The sequence below is a fragment of the Tauraco erythrolophus genome, chromosome 2 (genome assembly GCF_009769465.1).
Source record: "Tauraco erythrolophus isolate bTauEry1 chromosome 2, bTauEry1.pri, whole genome shotgun sequence".
Classification (NCBI taxonomy): domain Eukaryota; kingdom Metazoa; phylum Chordata; class Aves; order Musophagiformes; family Musophagidae; genus Tauraco; species Tauraco erythrolophus.
The window spans coordinates 61,900,918-61,922,663 of NC_141466.1; the positions used below are offsets into that span (position 1 = coordinate 61,900,918).

The 21,746-nt window shown below is 38.2% G+C and overlaps 1 protein-coding gene across 9 annotated transcripts in view; it reads right to left on the reverse strand.

Annotated features, from left to right (window-relative positions):
- Positions 1-21,746, reverse strand: part of PUM2 (pumilio RNA binding family member 2) — a 79,351-nt gene that overhangs the window by 29,119 nt on the left and 28,486 nt on the right. For 5 of the 9 annotated variants that reach the window (XM_086631412.1, XM_086631418.1, XM_086631417.1 and 2 more), the window contains exons 2-10: positions 21,394-21,462; positions 15,180-15,285; positions 14,696-14,883; positions 13,877-14,049; positions 8,918-9,188; positions 8,537-8,630; positions 6,471-6,596; positions 5,177-5,316; positions 3,288-3,426 (exon numbers count right to left, since the gene is read on the reverse strand). In XM_086631412.1, the coding sequence (XP_086487538.1) occupies positions 3,288-3,426; positions 5,177-5,316; positions 6,471-6,596; positions 8,537-8,630; positions 8,918-9,188; positions 13,877-14,049; positions 14,696-14,883; positions 15,180-15,285; positions 21,394-21,444 (1,288 nt within the window). In that variant the 5' untranslated portion in view covers positions 21,445-21,462. Of the gene's footprint in view, positions 1-3,287; positions 3,427-5,176; positions 5,317-6,470; positions 6,597-8,536; positions 8,631-8,917; positions 9,189-13,876; positions 14,050-14,695; positions 14,884-15,179; positions 15,286-19,116; positions 19,120-21,393; positions 21,463-21,746 lie in introns of those variants that run through there. The other 4 variants (XM_086631411.1, XM_086631410.1, XM_086631409.1 and 1 more) reach the window with 3 other exon arrangements.

Genomic DNA, 21,746 nt, shown 5'->3' on the forward strand with positions numbered 1-21,746 from the left:
TGAAGCCTCCAGAGAGGTTCTGACCCGCCACTGCTTGACACCTATTTTAGGGTAAGCTGAGCAGCTCTGCAACCTCTACAGCAACTGCATTATGGATATCTCCACTGAGCACAATGGCTCCTCAGACAACTGAGGTCACATGCAGATTCCTGTATTTGGATGACTAAGCAAGTCCAGCCGTTGTCTGTGATGAGGACTGGTTTTATTCGTCAAAAAGAATGTATACTGAACAATTTGTGATGAAACTGGGAGTACCCTCTGACTTTGTCTTGCACATTTATTCAATCAGAAACTGTCTGGTTTTTAAGAATCCTTGTTACTGAAAGACTTGCTAAATTAGGACTGGAGGAATTTAAAATGTAATTGCACAACTCCAATGCAAAATGTATTCTACTTTCAATGGTTTTAAAAAAGAACCTGAATTTTTCTGAAAAGAGACATAACAAACATCACGTGAAAAGCAGTGTGGATTTCAGATGCTTTCTCTCTGCACTTAGGATGAGATGTGCCTTAAGTGCTACATGAACACACCTCCCTAAATAATTAATACAGAAATATTTGAAATCTGAAATTTGAAAAATAAAACAATACCATAGTTGGGATAGCTCATTAATTTCAACTTCATGAAGGCTGTGGAAAGGAGAAAGCAGCTGAAAATTTAAAGACAGCAGTACAGATGAGCTGAATAGTATACTCTTTATGAGATTATTATTATAATAAGCTCTTTATGAGCTTGCAGTGAAGCGAAACTACAGATATTCTCTCTCCAAAGAATATTCAAAAGCTTGAAACTCAGTTTGGATGTATGCTTTCTTGTAAAACATCTAAGTCCATTGAAACAAAAATTCCACACATTTTCTGCTTATTTATTACATTGTATGTGTTGTTCAGTGTTTACTACCTGGGATTCACTTAATCACATTTTGGTATCTAGATGTAATTTAGTGATCTTGATTCGTAAGTGAACAGAAAAAGGCACCACTGGAGCAAAACTCACTTTATTCTAAATCAGGTAACTCAAATAGAGTCAGACAAATCAAGACTAGAAGTTCCTATTTCTCTTCACTAGCTATAAAAGGAGCCCTAAGCATCTGGCTCAAATACAGACATCTAAAATGGTATCATGATTCCCATCTAAAATAGCTTGTATTCATTTCATCATCCTATACACTTCGCCTAAAAAGAGGAATCACCAGCACTCCCTATGACTCACTACAAAACCAGCTGATGATAATCAAGGAAATAAATGTCCTTTACATTTATATTTTGAGCCCCATTTCCCACAAGAGTGCAGTGAGCAAGTTTGAAAGCCAGTTGCACACAATTCCTGTTACAGAACTGTCTGAAATACATTCACGTGAGTAAAGTCTTTCTCTGGCCATCCAGGCATGCAGCAGATGGGACAAAGCAGCAACTTACAATGGAGACTGAACAAATATTCCTGCCCTCACAGAAAACCTCTTGGGGCTTGTGGAGGAAGAAGAAAGTCTTCAAGTTCAGTCTTCATAGGACAGGTTCTTGCATTACCGAGTTCACGTATTTGACCGCTCACTATTACTTTCAATCATCCATTTGGAGAGGGGGCCTTCTTGTGGCTTTCAAGAACTACCCTTGTATTATTTAAGACAGATACTTTTTAAAAATAATGCTCTTTTCACGTCATCCTATAATGAAGTCACAAATTTGGGCTGGGTCAAGGTCTCAGATGTTGATCTGACTCAAGTTAAATGTCACAGGCTTTTTGCAAGGCATGGACCACTCCACAGTCATAGAGCTCCATATTCAAAGCAAGAACTTAAAGTAACTACAAACAAACACCCACTCCCCAGAAAAGAACACCACACAAAAAGGTATAGCTAAGCCTTCGAGGCTTTTGCAAAGAAGCTTAAAGCATCTCTGATGTGCCTTGCTGTTGGCAGGCCTTCTCCACTGCTTTGGTGAGGCACAGAGATACCACTTGACAGGTGCTGTGACAGCACACTGAGCTGATTCCTCATTTCAGGTGAAAGAAAGATGCTAAAAGCTGAAGATACTATTGCATGAGAAGAAATAAAAATGGCAGTTATAAAACAAAACACACATGAAAAACCACAAGAGCCAGTCTGTTCTGCAGCTAGAGGTGTAAAATCTGATCATGTGAGGCTAAGTGCACAACACAGTCCCAGAGCATCCAGCAACAAACTAGCTGACTTCTAGGTTGTGAGGCATTTCACAGTAGTGCAGACAGAGGACAGAACCTCTACAAGTCAAATGCATTTGCAGCTACCATCAACGTTATCTAACTTAACTATGTAAAATCTTAACTTTCATACAGAAGAATGGCAAAGTATACTTAAATTGTTCTTCCTCAGGTAATTGTTCCAAACACTTAAAAGTGATGCTGAACTTCAAGCTAATACATTGTGCAGTTACGACACATGCATCATAGAATTACAGAATGGTTTGAGTTGGAAGGGACTTTAAAGATCACCTAGTTCCAAACCTCCTGCCACGGGCAGGGACATCTTCCACTAGATCAGGTTTCCCAAAGCCTCATCCAACCTGGCCTTAAACACCTCCAGGGATGGGGCAGCCACAACTTCCCTGGGCAACCTGTTACCGCACTTCACCACCCTCTGAGTGAAGAATTTCTTCCTTGTATCTAATCTATATCTGCCCTCTTTCAGTTTAAAGCCATTGCCCCTTATCCTTTGCACACCTTTGCACTGTACTGAGACTCAGAAGAACCATTCTCCAGATAAGTCAGAAGACATGCACGCTAAAAGGATCCGAGGCTCCAAGCTTTGGAGTGCTTCCACTTCAAGCATGTTGTGATCTTCCGAGATGATTAAGCAGTAATTTTCTTTTAAGTTTCCTAATTCTGGATTCTGAATTTTAAATATTATTTTTATATACCACAAGTACAAAATTACTTCAGAACGACAAATTTATACTTCCTGTTGCATCAGAGTAACCATTCAGGCAACTCGTGACCTTGTAAGACAGCATGTATTTGCTCCATTATATATGAAGTTATCCTGCAAAAACCTACAGTACTCCTTGTGCATACATTTGTAACTACATATACAGAGAACATGATCCAAATCAAAAATGCTAGAGGAATTTCTTTTGCTCTAAGAATCTCATGCTAGTATTTTAATTCAACTGAACACCACAAACTTTTCTAAAACTCGATTCTAAGCAGCTTATCATAAATGTAGCAGGACTTTTAACAGTTAATCTGGTATCTAATAACACCAATATTTTAACTTGCAGTGATTCTCTTAATCCACTGATAACGTACATACCTGGCATGCCTGTAGCAAGACCCTGACCAAAAGCCAAAGCTGGATTTGCTGCTGCAGCTGCTGCAAGTGACTCTGCCTGCTGCCCTTGCTGACCCTGATTTGGAGTAAGGGGGCGCTGAGTTGCTCCAGCACGCAGAACCTGGAAAAGACCAGCACAACACCCTTTCCTTAAAAGGTAAGAAAGCAAGCACATTATATGCTAAAAAAGGTCTAGAACAGTTGCTTTGCATGTTTGAAGCCATTTAGCACTGAATTTCATTTTGGAAATACTCCATCTTATTGGTTTCAAGGATATATACGTACAAAGAATAAAAAGCATAAACTACTTTGCTGACAAATGTGACAATAAGATATCTGCCCTGCTCTGGACAGCAGAACTCAAGCGTGTTCCATCAATGGTAGTTAAGTATAAAGTGAGCAAGAAAAATCTGTAAGAGTGACACATTTATGATCTGCATTATTTATTAACAGAACACCTGTCCTTCCCTGATAAATGCATTTGTTTACATTATTTTCAGGCAATTGAATGATGTAAGTCTGAATACTTCAGAGCTTGTAGTAATTCATCTAAATAATTGACACTGTGCTGCCAACAGCGCTGTAAAAAAATGCAGCCACTAAGTTTTAAGAATTCACGTAATACTCTGTCACCATGCAACACAGGGTTATTTTATTATCTTCTGACAGCATATCTCTAGGAATCTCATTGAAAAGCAATCTGAATTCTTGTAACTACTCTATTCCTCTTGGTTGAAATAATTTTTTCCAAGTCCAAAACGAGAAGGAAACACAATTTATAATATATCCCCACAAAATATCCTACATGTGATTTGCATAAATTGGATATCAATTTTACAGAGAAAGCAAAAAACCACTGGAGAGATTGCACACGTTCAGTTATCAATGCAGTTCACTGATAAGAACGATCAGTAGGAATAAAGATCCACCCGAATATTAAAGCAGTGATGAAGTTACTCTGGAACTTCATGGTAACTCAAAATCACTTTGCATATTAAATTTAGGAATCGCATTGAAATTAACTATATTGCTAGTAAAAAAAAAAGTAATTAAAATATTTACATTCAGCGTAAGATCATTGTAAGATCTGGGTTTTTCCTTTGTGGAAAAAGGCCATTTGTTTATATTAAAAGATCATATAATGGTTTTAAAAACACATCCAGAGTAACAATAGAAAACTAGCATTTTTCTTAAAGTTACTTAAAGAAATGGAAATTTCAAGAAGTTCTTGAAATAATTGCTTACTCTTGATTTACTAAGGCAAGAATAACATATGGCACATGGTAATGTTGTAATACAATTATTCTGTCACAGAACAATATGCAGGGCAACCTTCCTCTTCATGAAGCAATAAAACTACTGATAACACCTTCATTTCCCCATTTTTTAAGGAGACAAAGAAAAATGTGTATCATCCAATTTTCCAGCTAATTAATAAAAAAGTAGATCAATTTTTTCCCAGGCTTAAAAGAAAAAATATCCTTCTAAGATTACTAACACACCTCTTTTCACCCCATTATGTTAGCTTTCTAGATTTAACTTCACATTAATTTTTGAACAACAGTACAGGTAGCGTTATCTAGATATAAACATAACAGCACAGTAACCTGGATAAAAGGAATCACTTTTAATGTTATTTTAAAAATTGGGACTGCAAAATAAGTCAACTATTTAGTATGCAGTAAGTTATTTTTTAAAAGGCAATGATAAGCAGTAATGTAAGGAAATTGATTGTTTTTAATTTTTCATTTATTAATTGATACAACACAACATCTCAATTAAGTAAAATTTTCTAGAAGCTGATCCTTATATATGCTGAAAATGTTACGGTAAGGCTTTAAATGCACATCTCCTTTTTATGAAGAACATACCGGTTGCTGTCCCTGTTGTGCCTGCGAAGCCGCTTGCTGATTTGCTGTAGTATTTGCTGCTGCAGCTTGCTGCTGAAATAAATTGGCTGGATACACCCCCCATGGAACACCATAATACTGAGGCGGAACCACAGCAGGACCTAAAACCAGAAAACATGATTATTCCATCTATTGCAGCTAGTTAAAATAATTGTTTACATTGTTTGTAGCATCTCTCATTGATCTATCTTCTAAAGGTCAAAACAGAAATCAGTAGTAAAAAGAAATGAATTCCCATATTAGTCAAAATGATATATGAACACAAATGGATTAATTTAAAGGATTCACATCAAACCATACCTTCTCTGAAAAAATAAATACCCTTGTGACACTCAAGTGACAAAAAAAGTAATCAAAGTTTGTACACCAAAGAACACTCAAAATCAGTTTTCATGGTTGGAAAAAAGATAATTTCAGAACATCACAGAATGAGCCAAATGAATCCTCTTGACAGTGATATACTGACTTGGATTATTCCTTCTTTCTGTACACTTCCTTTGCTTATAAACACAACTATCGCCTCTGCCTCCCCTGCCTACCATGTCATGCTCTTCAGAGTGGGCATATAGACCTCTTCCAGTCTACCGATAAAGAACTCGTAGAATGAGCCCTCTGTATCACTGCATTGCACACATAATGCATTCTGTATATTTACATTTTAGTTCTTCCTACTGCCTTTCCTGTGAAGCCACCAACTGGAGATATAGGTGCTTTTTTTCCAAATGTTATGCTCAGCACTAGCTGGGACTTGACTACTCAGTAGCATTGTTTCACAGAGATATCTATTAACTTTAAGAGACTTTCCTGGGCTTGGGGTTTATCTGTTGTCTGGGCCTTTCAGCACACTGGAGACCATCTCTATTCTCATGCCCACTGGGAATGAGAAAACCTGGAATTAGAAAATTAATGCACCGAGTAAAAACATACAAGGAAAGGCTAGCTGTCTCATCTCTTCAAAATAATACATATGACTAATGTCAGATGAAACCTTATTAAGGATGAACATTTTTAGAACAAAGGAAACCTTACTGTCGCATCTAAAAGTCCAGTGGAAAGAAATACTCAGAATCCATAAATAAAATAAACTAAATGTCTTTAAGTTTTAATGAAAATTTTTAAAACGGCAATATTAATTTTCCTACAAGTCTCTACTTCCTAGAAATGTATTTACAGAGAATAAACAGGATGGATTCCACTTTTTTCTAATCTCATTCAGTAAAATAATCAAGATAGACACTAGAAAGTGTTCAGTTACCTGCTAGAGTAGCTGCTGCAGCTAATCCAGCTGCAGTGTATGGGTCAGTACCTGGAGGAGCAGCACTGATAATGTATGGGTTTGGCACAAAAGCAGCTGGAGCCAAGCCTGCCGAGAATACGCCTGCTACAGTAATAAACAGAGTTTAATTACAGCTAACATACTTAGCAAGCATCATCATATTCAAACCAATCAAGTCACAAAGCATACCTGTTAAAATCAGAACTGCTTGTACTTTGGAAGTTTCTCAGAGCAGGTACACCATTACAGAAATCAACACTTTATCTCTTCTCACCAGTCCTTTCTTACTAATCCCAAGGCCTAACAACTTTGTTTTGCTGGATCTACAGACCCCAAGGAAATTAATCTCATATGTACCTCCCCACCCTTGTATAGAAGGGACTATTCAAAGTGGAACATACCTTGCCCAACTTTAACTATCTAAAAGTTATGCTAGTCTTACAGCTAAATCTGTATCAGATACATCATCTAGTGCCTAAATGAATCAGCCAGAGAGAATGAATCATCTGCTAGAGATACAAATCTCTTTTCACTGACAATAGGTGAAAAAAACAAATCTAACCAGATAGTTTAAATCAGATACCTGGCTTTTAAACAGCCAGTTATGAAATACTAATCTTACTTTACAGAATCTAAATTTAATATAAGGATTGTAACGGAAAGAGACAACTGAAGAAACTCAGTCACCAAATAAAGCACTGTCCACTCAGAGTTTCCCCCCCGTCAGTCAGGTTCATGCTCTTTCTCCAACACAGAGACAGCAACTAGTCTCCAGCAAGCACGGCACATCAAACTTATGTTTCTTCTTCCAAATAGGAGGCTTCTTGCTAAGTTTTACAGACATGCCTATCAGAAGAGGTTGCCTTTTGAAGGGGCAAGATACAGCTGCCTGCTCAGTCAGCACTTGGTATAAAGTAGGGGCTTCTCTGCAGTTTAGAAGTCAGAGGCATAAGGCTGGACTTGTGGCCTCACACCAACATCTCAATCTGCCATGCTCTCAGCTCTAAGACTGTATTAGTCAGCTACACAACACTAAGAGCTGCCACTTTTAAACCCCAGCTATAGGCTGCTGATGCCTGAATGAACAGACCTCACAATCTGGCTAAACAAGCTCGGGGAAAAACTTAGCTGTCACCATATCACAGGATAATACGGACACATCCTTTTGGAGATACTGCTTCCTATTTCTGTCTGCCCTTATCCGGGTAACTTTTTCCCTCCCTCGCAGAGGAAAATAGGTGCACACACCTCAACGGCCTAGTGGTGGGCAGTGGGAAGGGCAGGAACCTTTAAACCTGTCCTACAGCGTCAGAATCTGAGGAGCTCCCTTTCTTAAATAAGGATTGCTTCCACATGCACTCCAACCTCCCTCACCCCAAACACACAGCTTCCCCATAGCGGCAGCTTAAACGGTTGTCACTGAAATACAGCCTCTCTGTTGAGTTGCCAGCACACTAAGAACTTTATGCATTTAATTAACTCCCTGAATTACTTTAAAAGGACCGAAAAAAAATGCTTGCTAAAGAACAATTCCATCACAAAGAAAAGTATCTGCAAAAATAGCCATCTGTTCAAAAGGTGCCATTAACAAGAAAGAATGAACACAAAAGTTTGATTTCAAAATCTTACTGTCAATGGTTTTTAACTGGATTATCAAAAATGCTAAGCTGCAACAGAATAACAGAATTGCGTTTTTTTTTTGTTATTCTAGTAAATAAAGCTAGTGTTTCTATCACTACTTATAGCAGAAAAGCTTTTACTTCTCCCATCAAAATTCAACTATTGTATTACACAAGAAAAATAATTTTTATTTTCTTTGCATACAACAGTTCAAAGTAGGCAAAACTCTACACAACAGAGAACTTTCTTTAAGGGCTGGACAGCCTTATGCAGTCGTTCTGAGCAGTCTTCAGGAAAAGTGCTGAAATGGGCCAATCCATCAGTCTCTATATGAATCAATACCGCGGGTAAAACTGAAAGGGTTACAGCAGAGCATCACACCCACATTTCCCAGAGACGCCGGCTATATTCCACAAAAACCTCACCTATATGTGGCTGCTGAGCTGCAGCCAGTGCGTACTGCTGTTGCTGGGCTGCTGTTAATTGCTGAACAGTCAGAGCATTAGTCCTCTGGAAAAGCTATTGGAAAAGAAAAAAGACGCATTTCAGTTTTCAAAAGTCAGGGCTGTAATATACCGGGATTTACTTATCAAAAAAGATTTTAAACCAAGTTTCTATCCTAGTAAGTTGCTAAACTAGAAATCTATGGAACGATACTCTTCTAGATTAAACAGTCAAAGGAAAATAAATGTATGTCACAGACAAAACAAAATCAAATGCATTACATGCCTTAATGACTGATTACCAAAGAGGGTAATGCACAATTTAAAGGATCAATTTGGCACATTTTCAAGTCCAGTACTAACCTGCTGCTGAGAATTGTAGTCAAAAAGTCCTACAGTAGCTCCTGAAGAGTCCATTTGTACCTGATTGCCAGGATAGTCAAACTGTAGAGAATCAAGACCAACTTGTTCCATGGCATCTAGATTCTGATTTTCTGGATTTGAAAATTCTTCTACCAGAGGCTTGTGGGCTGTAGGATTGGGAAGTGGACCCAATCCTTCTGCAGTGCTAGGATTGGGGCCCAAGCGTTCAGCTACTTCTGTCGGGGAGGCTTGTCGACTTCCAGGGGTACGACTGTTTAGAAAAAATTCAAGATAGACTCTTCAGTCTTAAATAAGCTGTCCATGGACAGAGAACAGCATTCCTATTTTAAAAGGATCTCTGAACTCAGAGACTTTACAAAGAGTAGTTACAGACTGATTTTAACCAGCGTGTATTGATGGCTCAAGATAAACGACACATTTAATTTCAAAGCATGATTTTATTTATTTTATTTTTTTTTAATTTTAAGACTATACAGCTCTTCAAATCACTGTGAGAAAAACAAACCAATCTTTGAGGCTGTTTTGAGTGAAATGGAGTGAACTGTGGTCACCTGTAACTTTTGGTATGGCTTTACTGTATTTTGGGAGTCACAGGAATTATTAGAAAACATATTGCAGAGAAATTAAAAACAAAAAAACAACACCTAAGTGTACCTCATGCCAAAGGAGAAGAAGAGACAATAAAACTTTGACTGGAAAAAATAAACATACAATATAGCAAATATCTTTCGCATCTCAAAAGCAATCCATTTTTTACCTTGAGTAAAATGGACTAATAACTGCCTCATTTAGAATTTGACTAAAACATTTATTTCCGACACAGTTCATTTAATAGACTACACTACACCAGATGATTGGTCAGGGGAAAAACGTGTTCCTAATATAATCCCATTGACTTCATCTGTTTCCCGATTCATAGATTCATAGATTTCTAGGTTGGAAAAGACCTTATAGATCGAGTCCAACCATCCCTAATCCCCATTAAACCATATCCTCAAGTAGATCATCCACCCTATTCTTAAACACATCCAGGGATGGGGACTCAACCACCTCCCTGGGCAGCCTATTCCAGTGGCTGACAACCCTTTCAGAGAAGAAATACTTCCTAACATCCAACCTGAATCTCCCCTGACTAAGCTTATGCCCATTTCCTCTTGTTCTATCACCCATCACTAATGTAAAGAGCCCTTCCCCCATCTCCCCACCATCTTTTCTCAAGTATTTATAGGCCGTAATCAGGTCTCCCCTCAGCCTCCTCTTCTCCAGGCTAAACAGCCCCAACTCCCTCAGCCGCTCCTCATAAGTTTTATTTTCCAGTCCCTTGACCAGTTTAGTCGCCCTTCTCTGGATCTGCTCCAGGAGCTCAATATCTCTCTGAAAGCGAGGGGCCCAAAACTGGACACAATATTCCAGGTGCAGCCTCACCAGTGCCGAGTACAGGGGCAGGATCACTTCCCTGCTCCTGCTGGTCACACTATTCTTGATACACGCCAGTATCCCATTGGCCTTTTTGGCCACCTGGGCACACTGCTGGCTCATATCAAGCCGGTAGTCAACCAACACCCCCAGGTCCTTCTCCGCCAGGCAGCTCTCCAGCCACTCTTCCCTGAGCCTATAGCGATGCTTGGGGTTTTTATACCCCAAGTGAAGGACTCTGCACTTGGCCTTATTAAAGCTCACGCCATTGGCCTCAGCCCAACGATCCAGTCTGTTCAAATCCCTCTGAAGGGCCTCCCTACCCTCAAGCAGATCGACACAGCCTCCCAGCTTGGTGTCGTCCGCAAATTTACTGAGGGTACATTCAATCCCCTCATCCAGGTCATTGATAAAGATGTTAAACAGAACTGGACCCAGCACTGAGCCCTGGGGAACCCCACTGGTGACCGGCCTCCAGCCGGATTTAGCCCCATTTACCACCACTCTTTGGGCCCGATGAGTAAATGTAGCTTGTTGTTCCACAAGAAAAATCTTTAGGATGAAGCAAAATGTAGATGTTTGATTCCTGTTAACAGTAAGACAGAAATATGGAGCTGGAAATCGTTTACTATGCCAAACCCCTGAAAGTTCAGTTTTCAAATGTGAAGGGCTGATGGCGATGGAGATGTAGGATAGCTACACTTACACATCTCTAGGTGCACTAGTGTTTTAATTCCCACAGAGAGGATGCAAATCTAGTCAATACCATTGGCAGAGCCTAGATAGCAACTCAACTGACCAGTCGCTAGGTGTTTACTTTAGCGTAAAAGCTCAATTGTTCTCTTACCTCCACCAGCTCTATTGACTACATCCTCACTGACTACAGAGGAATCTCTATGCACCTATAAACACCTACAGGCAATCACCTGAAGTGAGACGTCAACAGATTTATATCCTGAACAGACTTCCAATCCTGTCTTTGATTAGGCTTAGGGTACTTTAATTTGGAGTGGTTACCCACCTTCTGCATCAGGCCACATGGTTGAGACTACCAATTTTTACTGGCAAAAATCTAAGCCAACTATTAGGAAAAAGTTGCGTGAAAGAATCATAGAATAGCTAGGGTTGGAAGAGATCTCAAAGATCATCTAGTTCCAACCCCCCTGCCATGGGCAGGGACACCTTCCACTACACCAGGTTGCTCAAAGCCTCATCCAACCTGGACTTGAACACTTCCAGGGATGGGGCATCCACAATTTCTCTGGGTAACCTGTTCCAGTGCCTCACCACCCTCAATGTAAAAAGCTTCTTCCTTATACCTAATCGAAATCCACCGTCTTTCAGTTTAAAGCCATGGCCCCTTGTCTTATCACTATATACCCTTGTAAAAAGTCCCTCTCCAGCATTCTTGTAGGCCCTTGTAGAACCTATGATCCCTTAACTGCATTACTGTGTGTTGGCAGAACTCAATAATTATCACTTGTTTCTCAGGAAACATACAACTTTCAGTTAAGTTTGCTTTATTTGTGAAAGCTGAGCTCAAATATAAAATGTCACCTTGCAGGTTGAAACTACATTTATTCCAGTGGTACACTGCCAGAACAGTATGGTATACTGCTAATTCTAGCATAGAGACAGTCTTAGTACTACTACCTGTTCTCCTCCCTTTTCAGGGCTCCAAGGCTGAAAGCACCTGTTCCTCACTGAGGCACAAGATTAATGCAAAATCTGCTAGTAGTTATGTATTTGCTGATACCAATGCTAAACACTGTATAGCTAGAAAGCAGTCTTTTAGTGGAGTTTATTCAACAATACTGTATAATCTATTACTTTAGATAAAATACTTTAAAGTTACTACAAAGCAGTTACACTAAGTTTTTTTAATGCAACAACCAACCTCATGACGATAGTCGATAACATATTGGCTACTAAGTACCCTAACTAGCAACCATGTCTTGTTCAACATACAAAACTTGAGTCTCAAGCCATTTAATATTCCTTATTCTTCCCAAGTGACATACAGTATCAACAAAGCAAAGCACAAAAGGAAAATCCACAGTTATATCAGTACATATTTTAGTTTTTAAAAAAGCTGTAAGTACAATAAAAATACAAGGAAGATGACAGGACAAATTTTCTTTGTTAATACTCATGTTTACCTAATACAGGTTGCTCGTTATATTGGTGCTGTTCTGTTGCTATAGTTAAAGTTGTGTCAATACTTCAATTATAAACCTCTGTTTGGAAGGCTTTATACCACCCACTTTATACAGGCCATTTAAATTAGATGGCCTTATTTTTCTTGAGAGGCTTACTGGCTTTGGATGCTTTTTTGCACTTGGTATTTTTTTTAATAATTTCTCTCGTTAAGTAATACAAAAGGTACTTTGCAAGCAGTTATTTCAAAATTGAAATATATACTGGTAAAGAAAAGCAGGACAAAATTTATTCTGCATTTTCTACATATAATATAATATTGAAGGTAACTGTTTATCATGCATATTGCAGCATGCATCTGAAAGGAGCTAATTTGAGCTCTCTAATATGTTCAGTATTTCATTCTTTTCAATAATACATCTTGAAAAACAGACTTGAAGAATCCCTCCTTAGCCTCAGGTAAACACATTTCTTTAAAGGGTAGGAAATACTTACACATGGGATTCAAACATGCATTTTAATATACGTGTTCAATTACTAACGAAACCACAAGTATTTCGGTCATGTTCATCACGTTAATACAAATTTATGAGCAGCATTCTAGTTTTCTAATCTTGTTAATTCTTCTGTATGACAGTTACAAATGCATCAGAGTAATTTAAAAACAAAGACTAGTCCTCTAAAAATACCCAATTTCAAATGTAGTTTAGAATTAGGAAAACAGGCTGGCTGTGCTGTCATATAGGAGTTCACCGTTCAAAAGCTCAAGCTTGGTCCAATTTTTTTTTTTTCCTCTAAGAAAACAACCAAACCACAGCATCATTCTATACTGTCAATAGGTGAGACGTTTAACCACGTGAATAGGGAAATACATTGTTTCTCCTTCGTCAAATAAATGGTTTCTATAAAGACTTTTGTGGGGAAATAATTGTGTTAGGCTGTGGTATCCACTAGCAAAATTGGAAGGAAATCAAGATCCTGAAGGACTTACTCTCTACAACAACAATCAAATGCAAAAGTTAGAGTATGGAAAAGAAGCAGAGAGAGAAAGGAATTTAGTTTGAAATTAAAAGGGTTAATTAAATGTTTTAATTAATTAAAGTTTTCATCCCTCTAATTCACCACAGTTTGAAGGTACCCACTTACTTTGAATAATTACTATATTAAGATGAATTTGTCTCGGAAGAAGTAACACACACATTAATGACATCCTAAGAAACGTGGCACAGTGGGAAAGGGAGGACGTGAAGTACGAAAAAAATCAGTCTGCAGTTGGGTAACGTTTAAAGCTGACACACAAACCAGAACTGTAATAACGCCCTTAAGAGACACGCTCGTCTTCTTGAGAAACAGTTAAAAGCTTACTTAAAATCTTTGCAATCGGCATCCATTCCATTTGGCAAACCTCTGCCATTTATTTTAGTAACATCCTCATCATCTCCTTGTTTAAGATCTCTGTTTTTGTCCTCCTCAAACGGAGAAGCCTTGCCTTTCTGATCTCCTTTCTCAGGTCCATCTGTTTCAGCATCTCTAGTGCCCTGAGGAAAAAGAATCTGTTTGATTCTGAATATTGAACAGAACACAATAGGAGCACCACAAGGTGACCTAATTCTACACTATAGTGCACGTAAACAACACAAACAGTTTGTTTTCAATGAAATTGCATTTGGTGGGTAACTTGGTCATCAAGTTTCAACCACATGCAATTAATAGCTGCCAAAATGTGAAAAGGAATGCCAAGATTTATAATGGAAGAGCAAACTCAACCTTAACTATAGCGGTGCTGTTAAAGCAGTAACACTTTGAATTAGATAAAGTTTATTTCATACAGCTAAAACATCTAGTACAAAACAAATCCATATGGAAACACAGAATAGGAAAATCTAGAATAAAGCCCATCTCACATTTTAAATTAAGCTATTTGCAATCTTTTTCTTTTTCCTAGCTTTATTTAAAGGTGCTAGAAAAGCACTTTAAGACAGCTATTCAGTCAAGATTCCCAAACCACTTCCCTCTTCTGCCCCCTCCAACCAAAAAATACACATCGATAACAACTACACACTTCCTTTTAAACAGAAGGTTTAAAATAGGAAAACTGACAAATAGAGTAGAAAATATCTAACCATATAAGGCAGTCAGACCATAGTAGGTAACTAGGCAAGCTTAACACACTGCATTACTTACAAAAGCTCCTTTCCTAAACCGGGAATCCAATTTATCAGCTGGAGAGGAACTTAACACATATTCTACCATGCTCACTCCAAGGCCACCACTTTCTGATCGTGGAGACAACACAGCATTTACTTCACTGTTTCCATGAAAACCCTGTCCAGGCTTTCTCTGTACCATAATAGGTTGGGACATAGAATGGTCTGTTAAAAAAAAAAACAAAAAGAAACTATTGGGTTTTTTAACATACAACTTGTAGTGATTTTGCATTTCATTACAGAGGCAATATTAAACAAGATCAAAATTAAATTAAATAAAAAATTCCAAATCCCAGTTTCAAGAAGTGTTATTGGCACACGATCACCAGTGCAGTATATATTTTCACAATTAAAAGAAAATCAAATTTAATACACAATTCAAACTTATAATATTAATTTGCTTTGAAACAACATTTAGTAAACATGACTGATATTTCAACACATATGCCTCGATCACTTACGAGGAGTTCCCCATGCAGTCTCTCTCCACTCATCACCAAGGAATATCCCTTTTTGTCCATCTTTTGCTGAATCATCAGGTTCCCAAAACTTTTTGGCAGGTAAAAGCTGTTCCAAAAGAGAAAATGGTTTTATTTCAAATATACTTATAAATGGACAAAAATAATAATACTATTACGAGGATATGCAAGTAATTAATTTTAGATATCAAAGTCAGCTTTACATAGGAAACATATATTGTCACGGAATTATAAACACTTAAAAGTTATGTTGTTATTGAAGCTGTATAAAGAAACCACTCAAGTGACCCCAAGACAGATTCTGAAGTTATGAGGAAGAGATACAGAATGTAGAAGCAGCTGTCAAAGAAGCTAATCAAATTAATCCCTGTGTTAAACCATGTCAATCCTCTCAGAAACTTTTAACTAACACTGCCTTCTTTCCTTGTTGACTCAAAAATTTGGCCTTTAACTAACACTATCATGACAACCAAAACCAGCAGCAGTTCATTGCGAAGTTCTGTTCACTTAAAAACGCATCATGTTCCGAATTTTAGGAAGCAACTAACACATGGCGGCAAGTCAGCTCCTTGAGACCATAGGGATCTGCTGGTTACAAATCTGTGACATTAAACCTTGAGATTCCACATACCAACCATTTCACCTAGTTGTATGATTTTTTTTTTCATTACTACTTCTAAACCAGAAAGTTTTGAGTTAGATCACTATCACTTCTTGTACTGTTCAAGGACAGAAGACTTAGTGCAACATGACTGAAGCACTGCACAAATAAAAATACCTCAAATGTCAACATTCTTTTTACTGTTATTTTACTAGTTTTACTCTATTCATCTAACTTTTCCCACTGGTAGCAGTACAACTGCCAAACTCCACATATTATATTTTCTCTTGAACATGTAACTGAAAAAATGCATACTCAGACCATATATTACATACTTTTACAAGGTCTATGAACTGAAACTACAATGAGAACAACTTGCAAAAAAAAAGTAAGGAAGAGCTCTGAAGACAGCATTGTAATCCATCAAATTTTGCAAAATGTAATGTTCAATTTAAAATTTTGTTAATTTAGAAAACAACAAATGAAATCTGACAATGCTTTGCAATAAACGAGTATGTTCTGGAGCTTTGATTCTCCTATTACTTAAGTGACTAAAACCCCTTTCTAAACATCACAGCTGCCTCGTGGTTTCATCAAGGCTCATACTACCAGCAGTATTTTTTCTAGGTATTTCTTACTGTAACATTGAAAGAGCTGGTGAAAACAGCTTAAAGAAGAGGATAAGATTGTCATTAACAGGCCACAAGACACTGAAACAGAGGTGACGAGAGCTCCTTTGGAGTAACTCAAGGATTGCCGATTGCTGGTTTTCTGTGCTGCCCAGACATATACCAAAACCAAAGAGTTTTGACTAGCTAACTCACTGAAATCCTTGGGTCCCTTACATAAATTCATGAACACAGAAGGACTCAGGGTGGAGGATGATCAACAACCAAAGCTACACAAAACTCTAAGAGAGTATTATGCTTGCAAGAGCATTACACTGTCAGAACCTGCCCTGACAGAGATGCTCACTTTCTCAATGCATGGGATAATCACCACCAGATATCTACCAAATATACTTTGGGAGTACTAGGGTATTAAGTTCACCCCAAATTTAAGGGATAAAAGTAGCCAGCAGAGATTAATTCTAGATCAATGGAATCTTACAACTGCAGTTCAACTAAAAGCAAGAGATTTCAGATCAGCCTATGCAATCTACTCATCTTTTTTAGCTTTCAAGTTTGCAATACTACTGATTTTTCATTTTGTAGGATAGTGGTACAACAGAAAGCAAGCATTTCATGGTATCTATGGAACCTTGGTTTTGAGAGAGAAAGTCACGCTTTATTTCAAATGCAGTCTAAGACAAGTTCAAATGTGTCCAGCTGAGACAAGAGCGATGACAAACATGAAAGCAAAGGTATCCCAACCTAACACAAACTTGTCAGAATAAACAGATCAAGTACTGTCTTTGGTGTCATAAAATAAGCAGCTCCTTAAAGTATGCTTACCCTCAAACTAATAAATTCCACTATCAGACAGGTGTTCAGACAATGTAATGTTCAGAACAATATGCACATCTAGAGCAGAACACACTGCAATACTGTTTTTGATTTCAAAACTCATTTGCAGGATTTCTACCAGAGAAAAAAACCTGTCCGCTGGTAGAAAGTGGCAATAATCATCACTGCAAAAGTACAGGTTGTTTTGCAATGATTTTGTTTATGGTATTTTTCTGTTGTTTGGGTGGTGGGTTTTTTTTAGGTTTGCTTTGGTTTGCTGTTTTTCATGTTTGTTTGTGGAGTTTTTTTTAACTACATACTCTAAAATTCCAAACAGATATATTCAACTGTTTGTAGTCTTCATGTACTCTGGTACACAAAGAACACAGAATATCTTCAACACAAAACATAATGCATCATCTATACCTCAAGAGGCTACATTTAAACTGTATCCTACTGACGATCAGATTTACAGAAAAAAAACTCTACACAACAAAGAAGTCCCTCAAATATTTAAATAAATTAAATTTTTTAAAGTTTAGAATTTTGCACCTCCCTGAGGGTCAGTGATTTAGATTTATTGCTTACTTATTTTTGCCAGATGATGGATATGACATACACTGTGCTCTTTTTAAAGGTATCTTTTAGCTACTGGATTGCCACAGAAATGAGCAGTCGTAGCACCTGTCAACTATTTCATTGCAGAACTCAAAAAGAGAGTACTTTTCAGAAAAACAAAACAACTGTGTTCCTCTAACAGACAAGGAAAAAAACCTTGATTGATTAGTTCTACTGAAAAAGACTTATCAAGAAGTCATCACAAATTAATACCAGTAGCTAAAATCATCATGCTTTACTTTTTGATGATATTCATTTTGCTCAATATTTCCTGCATTTAATCCAATAAAAAAAGAAACTTTACAAAGATACATTTAATGCTAATTCAAAATAATGGAAAAGATTGCCGTATTTCTCACTAAGCTCTTCCATCAGTACGCTAAGTATCTTTTTCAGTATCAGCACTGATCCCTGTTATGTCTCTGCCAGATTAAGTCCTTTTCTACACATAGATAATAATCAGTTATGCTAAAGCTGCCTCTTAACTAGCTCTCTGATAAGTACAGTCCTGATTACTGGCTCTTGAATTAAGGATTTTTTTACTATATTTTTAAGACTAGAAATTATTCCTACAGAGTCTTCTACAATTTCTCCCAATTAAGTTTTGACACCAGAAATGGATACATTTTCCCTAAAAAGGAATTTGTGTATGCTCTGACTCTGTAAGTTTCTATAAGAATAGGCATCATCCAAAAAAGACTGAGTTTTATATTCTGTTTGGCAATTAGTTTTATGTATGCCTGTATTAGGTCACACTAAAGGTCCTGAAGCCCACTATGCTGGCCTTGAAATAGCAAACAACAGATGCCTAGAGAAGAGAAGAGAAATAGCACGACGTGTCAGCATTTCTTCTAAATGTTATCGTGACCTTAAAGGTCATGATAGCTTTTGGGAGCTGAAGTCAGGAGCATCATCTGTGTTCAACCAATCTAACAGCTAAAATTTTAGGAGACATTTAGAGAAAGATGCCTGCATTACAGCAGATCTCTTGCTAATAAAACTTTAGTATGTTTCCGTACAGAATAAATTAACAAAGAATTTTGCAAGACAGAAGCAAATCAAGGAAACCGTACATCTGGCTCACATTATGCTGCCCTATTCCTGATACTGATCGATAACAGGTTCCATCTGAATGCAGCTCTGATGATATCTTAACAGAAGGATTGCCGGTACGTACTATTTCCAAAATACGTTATGGTTCAATGAAAACAGATTTCATACTATATTCCTGTACATTAGCACATGGAAGAGATACTTGCTTTAGGATTCACAGTCTTGATTTCAGTAATCATGTGAAAAGTAAGACTTCACAGCCTCCTACTGTCAAGTATTGATTTTCAGTTGGGTAGAAAAAAAAAGACCAGGAAGGATTAGAGTTATGAACAGGAAATTAATTTCAGTTCAGAGAAAAATCTATCCAGACAGAGAAAACGAGGAAGAGAACAACTTCCCAATACCCAGAAGATCACTTGACATGACCTCCCTTTCACACCTTCCAAAGTAGACAGAGGGCAGCACGTAAGAACGTGCAGCTACCAGTTCTAGCTTAAAAGGTTATTCATGAATACATTTCTTTTAATATCATGGAAAGTTATAATCAAAAAGAAGGTTAAAATGGCCATGGAATCAAGGGCAACAAGAAAAACTTCTATAGATATGTCAGTGATAAAAAGGGATCTAGGGAAAATGTAGGCCCTCTCCAGAAGGAAATGGGGCACCTGGCTACCCAGGATATGGAGAAGGCTGAGGCTCTCAATGACTTCTTTGCCTCAGTCTTCACTGGCAAGAGCTCCAGCTGCACAGTCCAAGTCACAGAAGGCAAAGGCAGGGACTGGGAGAATGAAGAACTGACCACTGTAGGAGAAGATCAGGTTCGAGACCATCTAAAGAACCTGAAGGTGGACAAGTCCATGGGACCTGATGAGGTGCATCCGTGGGTCCTGAGGAAACTGGCAGATGAAGTTGCTAAGCTGTTATCCATCATATTTGAAGACGTCATGGCAGTCTGATAAAGTTCCCACTGACTGGAAAAGGGAAAATACAGCCCCCATATTTAAAAAGGGGAAAAAGAAGAAAACCAGGGAACTACAGGCCAGTCAGTCTCATCTCTGTGCCCAGCAAGATCATGGAGCAGATCCTCCTGGCGACTCTGCTAAGACACACGGAAAACAAGGAGGTGATTGGTGACAATCAACATGGCTTCACTAAGGGCAAATCCTGCCTCACTAATTTGGTGGCCTTCTATGATGAGGTTACAGCATTGATGGATAGGGGAAGAGCAACTGACTTTGTCTGTCTGGACTTGTCCAAAGCATGTGATACTGTCCCACACGAAATCCTTGTCTCTAAACTGGAAAGACATGGATTTGATGGATGGACCACTCGGTGGATAAGGAATTGGCTGTATGGTCGCTCTCAGAGAGTTGTGGTCAACGGTTCAATGTCCACGTGGAGGCCAGTGACGAGTGGTGTTCCTCAGGGGTCAGTAACATCTTTGTCAGCAACATAGACAGTGGGATCGAGTGCACCCTCAGCAAGTTTGCTGATGACACCAAGCTGTGTGGTGTGGTCGACATGCTGGAGAGAAGGGATGCCATCCAGAGGGACCTTGACAGGCTGGAGAGGTGGGCCTGTGAGAACCTAATGAAGTTCAACAAGGCCAAGTGCAAGGTCCTGCATGTGGGTCGGGGCAATCTCAAGCACAAATACAGACTGGGCGGAGAATGGATTGAGAGCAGCACAGAGGAAACAGACTTGGGAGTGCTGGTGGATGAGAAGCTCAACATGAGTCGGCAATGTGCGCTTGCAGTCCAGAAAACCAACCGTATCCTGGGCTGCATCAAAAGGAGCGTGGCCAGCAGGTCGAGGGAGGGGATTCTGCAACCCAAACCATTCTATGATTTTTTTTCCCCCCTCAGAAGTACATTGACCTAAAAAAAAAAACCAAACTGAAGTCCTTCTTCCCTCTAGTTGAATTACACAATAGCATTCTTCACCCTGACAAAAATTGTCTTTTAAGGAGTAATTACCAGTAAAAAAAAAAAAAAAAAAAAAACAAATAAAAAAAAAAAAAACACACAACAAACAAACCCAAAAAACAGTAAATTACCACACATTTCTGCTAGGCTATGTCAGTTTCGCTTTTTCTGGAGCCAAATCTTTTTCAGCTTCCAGTCTCCTTGGCTCCTCAGATGTAGTCAAGAATTCTTTCACTAGCTTACACACAGTGACACTGAAAACATGCTTCATCTTATAGAACTGCAGAAACATTCAAACTACCCTGTCAGTTCCCCAAGAGTATCAGCCATCTAGTAAGACTCACACAGTAACACAGTAGATCCAGTCTACAACCATCCCAGTGTTCCTGCAAAGTATTTAGTTATCTTCACCTTAGAAAAGAAACCTTCAGTTGCCTGAATAATCAATTTAGTCTTAAGAGAAGCTCTTTGCTTCATGTCGTATTATTTAAGACTTCGTTAATTTTATGAACATTTCCAAACCACCAACTGGATTTTCAGCCCTCAATAATTACCTCTCCCATTCCCCGAGATTCTAGGGCAAGAGCTTGAAACTCATGATTCATCTCATCCACAGATCGAACCTGTATGGGGAAAAACAAAAGAACGATCCATTAGTCAAATATATTTTCAAAAGCTGATTTTGTAACACTCTACGAGATTTTTGACAGTTGAAAGCACACACAAAATTTGCTTCTCAATCTAGGCTGAACATGAGTTTAGATTTCTTGAACAGATACAGTTAGTGACCAATTAATTTAATGAACCATGCTAATACAGTAACATGGAAGAAATTCTGAGATACTTAAAAATTTTAATCTTCATCTATCAGATGGCTATCACTTACTATGGAAACAATGACCAATAT